Source organism: Perca flavescens, chromosome 24 (genome assembly GCF_004354835.1).
Source record: "Perca flavescens isolate YP-PL-M2 chromosome 24, PFLA_1.0, whole genome shotgun sequence".
In the NCBI taxonomy this organism is placed as follows: domain Eukaryota; kingdom Metazoa; phylum Chordata; class Actinopteri; order Perciformes; family Percidae; genus Perca; species Perca flavescens.
The window spans coordinates 6951090-6959469 of record NC_041354.1 but is presented as its reverse complement, the minus strand read 5'-3'; the positions used below and the strand labels follow the sequence as shown (position 1 = coordinate 6959469).

Below are 8380 nucleotides of genomic sequence, written 5' to 3'. Positions count from 1 at the left end.
GTGTGTGTGTGTGTGTGTGTGTGTGTGTGTGTGTGTGTGTGTGTGTGTGTGTGTGTGTGTGTGTGTGTGTGTGGAGCATGACTTTGTAGTACACTGACTTCCCCTCTAGAATTTACTATCAAACTTATTCATTCACATCTCATGTTTGTCGTGTTTTTCCGTCACCTCTTGGACATGTTAAGGTTTCCCATTGCCTGTGTTTTTATGCAGGCACACACATGTCCACTTTACTGCTTCTTAACAAGACAAATTGTGTGTGGTAGTGTATTGTACCATTAGTCTTTATTAAGCAATATTAGGGAACTTTCCAGATGATTGTCATGGACATTTAAACTTGACACTTGGAAGTGTCAAAATAAGCCTGTATGCACTGCAGTCTGCAGTACCAGAGACCATCCACAGTGGGGTGGTGCTTCACCATTATTCATAACAGCTGAGAGTAAACCTAGCATATTGGCTTGCTAATTAGTTGTATCAGTTGCCATGGATTGCTTTTAACCCTAGATCTATAGCAGCCTGGCAAAGAGCCTCAAATGGTTCAAAATGAGCAAAGTGTCCAGGGACGACCAGTGTGATTAACATCCTGCCCTGTAAGTCAAAGGCAAGTCAGTTTGCATATGGTAAAGTACTCCAGGGCCCTTGAGAGGACAGCTCTTAAAGTAATTACTTATTTGTTGCATCTCTATCAAACTGGTATCAACTACTTTTGAAATAATTGTCTTCTGTCATGTGTGTGTGTGTGTGTGGGGGGGGGCTAGTTAAATAATTCCAATTAAAATATCTGCAGTTATAGTGGTGGAAAGTAACAAAGTACATTTATGCTTAACACTGTACTTTCAAAAAGTTAAAGTACTGATTATGCAAAATGGCCCCTTTTTACCTTATAATGTATATTATATTATTGGATTATTATTGTTACTGATTCAATAACATGTAAGCAGCATTTTAATGTTGTGGCTGATCAAGGTGGAGCCAATTCCAGCTGCTTAATATACTGTTGGGTAGTTTGATCTATAAAAATGCAACACATTTTGTAAGTATATTGTAAAGAAAAAAATTATCTGTAAAGTAACAATAGCTATCAGATCCATGTAGTGGAGTATAAAGTACAATATCTGTCTGAAATGTAGTGAAGTAGAAGTATAAAGTAACATAAAATGGAATTACTGAAGCAAAGTGCAAGTACCTCAACACTGTACCACTCCTATATTATAAATAACACCACAGATATTTTAGTTAGACATACAGAATACTTTTTTCTTTAAATTACATTTATTTTTTGCTCAAGAAGAATTTAAAAGTAGCACTTGTTTTGTAGCACTTAATAGTCCATATAAGTGCAATTTCAAAGTCTAATGAAAAGTATTGTTTTTTGGTTCATGTTGTTTTTATATTTGCAGCCTATGTGAAACGTGAACTAGCCTACCCCACCAGCATGAACTACTGTGTTTCAAGGAGGTTTTATGTAAAGTGCTGCTTCAAAAATCACCACGAGAAGAAATTCTGGCCTTTTAGGAGGACAGCCCTCGTATTTCCACAGCAGTTGACCAGCAGAGTTTGGCCCCTGCAGTATAATTGATAAGACTGGGTGTGAATGGCTGCTCTCTGGCAGCCAATGGTTGAGCACCGGATGAGAGATATCCGCTGCAACAACAAGCGCTCTGTTCCCCCTTCAGCTTGACGCCATTTACAGCCCAAATCCCGACCTCCTCTCCGGAAAGAGCAAAAAAAAAAAAAAAAAAAAAACTCACACATGAGAAAAAATACCAACTCGCCAACCCTCAGAGCCTTGCGGATAAAACCCACCGAATTAATACTACTTCTGAGCTGGAGTTTTGTCTCTCAGTTGTCCCTTTTTCTCCCTTCTGTACTTCTTCTGCAAAAGTGAAGTGACGTTTACACTCCGCCGGTGATTGATTGTGAAGTTTTCGTTTTAATGCCTCGTGCTCTTGCGCAAAACATGGGATTTACGTCTTAGCGCTGCCTTTAATGAAAATGCGCCCCGGTTGTTGGGAACTTTCTCAATGGATTCTACCGACGGCTTTCCAGACTGACTTGTTGATGTATGGAATAAACACGCTTTCAAATTGGATTTACTTCACCTAAACGGGAGCTAAAGGGTCGAAAGCACGGTAAGTGTAGCCTTTTGCAAAACACACTAAAACAATACGCATTTCTTGTTGTTTCATTAACTTTAGCTTTAAGAAGTTTGGTATCGTAGTTTTTTAGCTTGCATGTGTAGCCTCTTTTACAGCTCCCCTCTCTTCCTTTAGCTTACTATACGCTATATATTTTTATTATGTATTCTCTTTAATTATATTTGTTAATGTTAAGTGTGTTAATCTGTCTTCTACTTTTCCTCTTATCCCTTTGGTGCTGCAACAGTGTGAATTTCCCCATTGTGGGATTAATAAAGTTTATTTTTTATCTTTAATATTGTAGTTTTAACAGATGGAGGCTGTCTTACTTTTAACAGAGATGTTGAGCTTATCGGCGGCTATTTTTGCTGAAGTCCGATTTTCCTGTATCTAACATTAATTTATGACGTTGCCAGGGAAGTCTAATTTAATTGTCCATCTCACTGCTGGCGTTTGCTTTATTAGGTAATAGTCGTGTCCAAGTTGGCACAAGTGTTTGCCTCTGTGTGCATTCATGCATCTTGTTGCTTCCCTCCCATGCAAACAACATAGCCTATCTACTAAACCTGTATGATACGACATGTATCTAAGCAATATTAAAATAATCTGCCACACACAGTGGAAAACGCTGCCTTATCAGATGTGAATCAGAAACAAAATGACTCATTGGATTTCTATATTTAACTCAACGTACTGAGTCATTTGTCAGTTTTTGCTTGATAAAGCTTGTTTTTTTATATCTATAACCTCATTTTTAAGAGCTGATGCCATCCGCATGCTTCAGTTTACTTCCGTCAGTCCCCACACTTCACCCACCCACTGTGGCCAACATTGCTTGCACACAGGCCCTGTAGGTGCATGAGGGGCCACACATACCCCCTAACAGGTTATCATTTGAGTGTGCCTGCAAGCTCTTCATTTGGAGCAAAGGGATCATAAATCCTAAAGGAGCCTCATGCATGCTCATAGAGAGCAGTGCTTCAGTCCCCCACCCACCACCACCACCCTTGAAGGAATCACTCACACTTTACATGGACTCTTTCATGCTCCAAACTTCTTCTTTTTTTTATCTTGTCACTCATCATCTTTTCAAGAGTGTCACAATGTGAAATGGGTTAGAATGGGGAAGGTTGCTGCAGGCCATTTGTGATGCAGCAAACAAAAGCCCTTCCTGTTATTGTTATTGAAAGGGGGGACCCTCACAACCCCAAAGATGGCATTTGAAAGCTAATTACCACAAGTAAAGAGAATTAAGGCCACTACTGTCAGTTTCTTTACTTTGATGTGATATGTTGGTGGAAACAAGGCTGTGCATTTGAATAGGTTAGCATATTGCCCTGTCACTCTGCATTTATCTAATACTTACTCCCTCCATACGGTAAATCGGTGAGATTACAACTGATCTGGGACTGTGAGTGCCCATAAACTAGATGGCAGAATTTATGTTTAAAAATATATATACAAAAGGCAGTCCATAGTAAAACTAAAGGCCATTTAGTACCCTTGTTCTGCCTACATTCACTCTTATATGTAGCTTTAACGTTGCATGTCCGTGTTATCTGTTTGGGCCATATTTAGTCTTCAGTAAAGTACCCTACTTCCCTCAGCTCTCAACAGAAAAAAACGAACTTTGATCATTACCATAGCCTCTGAGAATGGAAATATTGATCCATATAGATAATATATGACTAAGATATTTAGTGTAGAAAATTGTAAATACGTATTGGCTACCGTTTGACACAGTAATTACAATAGAAGTCTAAGAAAATGTGTCCAAAAACAATTCAGATGTCATGTTTTGTCTGACTATTATTGGGTTTTGGACTGTTCATCAACTTACTATCATGTATGGCAACAAAAAGCATCAACCTCTGACATTTGAGAAGCTGGAGCCAGCAAATGTTGGTTTAAAAAAAAAAGACATGATTATTCGATTATCAAAATATTTGCCGATTAACGTTCTGTCGATCAACCGATTGACCAATCGATTAATTGACTAATCGTTGCAGCTCTCGGATTATATTCCTAATTTACCATTTCATACAATGGCAGAATGTAGTAAAATAAATGCCCTTCACAATGTCCCAAAGCCCCAAATCACATTTCATTGACCAACAGCCAAAACCTAAAGATATAAAGTTTTATATCTAAAAAGACTAAAAGAACCAGGGTATATTCATCTAAGTTGAACCAGGATATATTCCATTTAGTTAAGTTATTTTGAAAGTTCTTAGGGCGTTTTAAACGTTTGTTGCACACTGTCGAGAGACAACGGGAATTTAGGGAAAGAGATGCAACAGAGGTCTCCAGCCCGACTCAAACCGGGGACGTTGCAGTTCATGTTTGATGTCTTAAGCTACAGGAGTTAACTGCAGATCAACTTTCTGTCAATCGACTGATCGATTAATCATCTTTCACCAGTCATTTCTCTCTCTCTCATTTTCCAAGTAAACTTGCTGATTTATTTGTCTTTGGTGAGGTTAGTCATTGTTGTTTCATGGGTGTGGAGAAACAGGAAGTTTGCACAAAGCAGGGAAGCATCTAAATTCAATAAAGATATCAGTTCATAAGCATGACACCTGGACCTGCAACTTGAACCCGCTAGTAGAGTAAACAAACGTATCTGTTTTTTTCTAGTAGCCACATACATCTGTAGTTCCATAGACCCACACTTGAGTTAAAGTCTCCAAAATCTGATTCTGAAAACGCCCAACCACCCCTCACTACTGGCTCCAAACATTAAGCTAACTATGTAATCCAAGGCGTCCATCTCTCTCCCCGACACTGTGATGTGTTTGTTAGGCCTTATTTCCATAGCGGTGCTTGTACAGATAGTGGTTATGATTTGCATGTCATCATTTGCATGGCTTGTCACAGATGGAATATCAACGGTCTGTTTCTGTTACAGGACTTCAGATGTGTCCCATGCCAGCCACAGTGACTCTTCAGTCCCGATATGGATTCCACAAGTCAGAACGACAGAGACGGGGGAGGAGGACGCCACGGCCGGTCACCGCCACCGGCCGGCACGCCGGATACGCCGCATGACGAAAGGAGACCACAACCACGGCCTCCGCAAACCCAAGGTGGTTCGCCAGATCCTGGGTTGACCAACGGGACCCATACGCCGGCAGTGCTGTCTCTGGATCAGATCAGCATAACCGGGAGTAGTAATGAGTACACAGAAGGGCCCACGGTTGCCCAAATCTCTCCAGCCTCTCAGCACAGGAGACAGAAGAGTGACTTGGTTATGTCGCCAGGTCCACGGTCCAGTGGGCAGCAGGAGACTGTGGAAGAGGGGCCCAATAATCTCCGTAACCTGCGTTCATTGACTGAGTATGGAAACACAAATACGTCCATCCCTTCCAGGGAGGGCGCGCTGCCGTCCTCCAGCGCCGAGGACTCCCAGAGCAGCATCAGGACCAGCGTAGGGAGTACTTCGTCAGGCCAGCGTCTCCTCAGCAGCCCGGCAGGCAGTAACCAGATAATCAGAACCCAGCCGAAATGCGCGGAGCTGAATTCCGAAGAGCTGAAGCCCCTGAGCGGTGAGTGCAGGGCCGTGTTGGCCAAGCCAGGCAGCGGAAGCTACAAAAATCACGGCACGCACGCCAACAAGTGCGAGGACTGCGGCCGGTGCCGGTGCCCAGAGTGCAGCCGCCCGCGGGTGCTCCCTTCCTGCTGGATGTGCGGCCACCGGTGCGTGTGCTCGGCGCAGAGCGCGGTGGAGTACGGGACGTGCATCTGCTGCATCAAGGGGCTCTTCTACCACTGCTCCAGCGACGACGAGGACACGTGCGCCGACAAGCCCTTCTCGTGCTCGCAGTCGCACTGCTGCGTCCGCTGGGCGGCGGCGTCGCTCCTCGCCGTGCTCTTCCCCTGCGTCCTGTGCTACGTCCCGGCTAAAGGATGTGTCGCCTTGTGCCAGTGCTGCTACGACCGAGGCACGCGACCCGGCTGTAGGTGCAAGAACACAAACCCAATCCACTGTGAGGATGTTGGCAAGCCAGCGTAGACAAAGATGGTGATGTTAAAATGCAAGAAGGATGAAAAGACTCCATGTTGACTGAACCGATAGATGGTCCTGTAGTTCAGAGGTTTGCTTTAGAGAGCTAATGATGCTTGAGTTTTAGTTTTTTTTTGTGTGTGTTCCCCATCTAGATCTTCACGCCTACCAGATCTGGGCAGAAACATAGTCCCATTTTGCCTTCAGTTGTCAACTTTTAATGTTCGGTTGACGAAACTGGAGGTGCATTTACTCACCCTAACATTATGAGTTTCACTTCACCAGGTAAACCAAAATAAGCGCTCCACATGTCATAAGGTATGAAGACATATTCAAATACTGTTTTAATCCTGAAAAATAATTTCTTCACTCAAGTGCCCAGATATCGAGTTGTTGCTATGAGAGTCCAAATGGCTTTTTTTTTATATACACATTTAATACAACTTATATGCTAAGAACAGACTCCTATTATTAACTGTATGTAAAGTAGGAAATGCAAAAGGTATGTACATTAGAAAATTAGTTTGACAGATGTTTTATTTTTGTACATATAATAATACTTCAACTGTGAAAAGTTTTCTGCCATATCTGAGGCACCTTGATAAATCCACATTTATATGAATCAGTAAACAGTTCATTCATACAATGTTTGTACATTCACTGGAATGTATATCAATCATTTAATGTAATTTACAAAGGAAAAGTCTGATCCCTTCTACTTGTAAATTGTACAGTGACCTTATATGAAAAATTTATTTTCTAATTCCAACATTGCTTAGTGTAAAGTTAAAAAAAATATATATATTTATTTGAAGGTTTATTATTTTATAATGAAAAATATTTATTTTGAGGAAGCATTGTTAATGTGTCACCTCTCACGGGGGCTACTCTGTAGTCGCTGCAGATTCTGAGGTGACCTGTAGGTGTGTCAACGCTGGATCAATAGTTCACTATGAATTAGAAGACAAATATATTAACGTTTGAAATTAAACAACCTTGAAGTCAGCATTGCTCCTGTTTTTATTTCTGCATTGTCATGTCTACTCTTTAAAACATGTCTGTCAGGGCTTGGACCATATGCCTTTTTCCCCGATTCGATTCTTTTCGCGATACGTGGGTGCCGATTCGATTTGTTTTATTTATCGTGACTCTAGAAGTATTGCGATTCGATAATATTGAGCATTGCAATTCACTTTTCCTTCTTTTGACAAAAACAAAAGTTTAAAAATAAATTTCTAGAAACAACATATCATGAGACTTTTGTCTTTCAAGATATTTATTTTTATTCTTAAAGAAGTACATAACATGTATTTTCTGCTTTTGGTCAGAAAACTGATATGATGTAGTTGCTGTCAGCGGTACCGTATGAACAGAAAATATTTAGGTGAATCATTGGTTTAAAAAAAAAAAAGATGTATGTATTGTAGGGAAAGGAATTGTTTTTAAAAATCATTGGAAAGAAATTGCGATACATACGATTTTCGTTTTATTTTGTTCCACCCCTAATGTCCATTAAGTCATATTCAGACGATGGAGCAAATGATAGATATGACCATAATGTATTTCTACACCACTGTAAGAACATGTCCAAGTGCCAGTTTTGTCTTGAGACTTTTCTGGATGGTTTAAGCCAGACTTAAGCACTTGTGTGGTTGACATTTTTAATGGAACCTCTGCAACACAATCGCTCCACAATGTTTACAGAGATCAAACAAGGACGCATTCATGTTTTTTTTCCTTGGGCCACATCTGGCTCTGGTAAAGCCATGTGTATAGGAATGTGCTCATGTGCCCATTTGTTTGCATGCTCTCCAAAAAATGCCTCTTGAAAATGATTTACCTTTTTAAAATTGGGTCCTACAGTATATCACTTCTTTTTAATCTTAAAAACCAAGCAGCCCTTCTGTTGTTTTTGCAAATATGCATTCATGTAAGCCTACAATTACACTCTGGCCTGGCTTCAAATTCACTTGATACACGTTCCCCCGTATCCTGCAGCTAGGCCCTTTTATTCTTCCTTTTTTTTTTTTTTTTTTTTTATCAAAGATTTGTTCAGGAATTCCTTGGTTTTGAATGTCCCTGCAGGCGAAACATAAGCCTGAAACATAAGCCCCTGACACTTGTTGACAGCATACGGACGTGTTTGCGGCACGGTATGCATTCAGAGCTGTGATTGACGCGCAGAGGCCCAACCTGCACTCACTTGTTTGTTATTCATCCCCAGCCTTTGACTGATGGG

General features: G+C 41.0%; 1 protein-coding gene across 1 annotated transcript; it reads left to right on the top strand.

Annotated features, from left to right (window-relative positions):
* Positions 1-1663: 1663 nt before the first annotated feature.
* spry2 (sprouty RTK signaling antagonist 2) lies at positions 1664-7146 on the top strand. The gene is made up of 2 exons (XM_028572153.1): positions 1664-2132; positions 5047-7146. Exon 2 carries the CDS (start codon positions 5095-5097, stop codon positions 6148-6150), a length of 1056 nt encoding a protein of 351 aa, XP_028427954.1. The 5' UTR covers positions 1664-2132; positions 5047-5094; the 3' UTR covers positions 6151-7146.
* The last annotated feature ends 1234 nt before the right edge of the window (positions 7147-8380 follow it).

Bases quoted from the DNA above. Each gene is read 5' to 3' on its own strand.
- spry2 (XM_028572153.1), top strand. From the start codon at position 5,095: ATGGATTCCACAAGTCAGAACGACAGAGACGGGGGAGGAGGACGCCAC.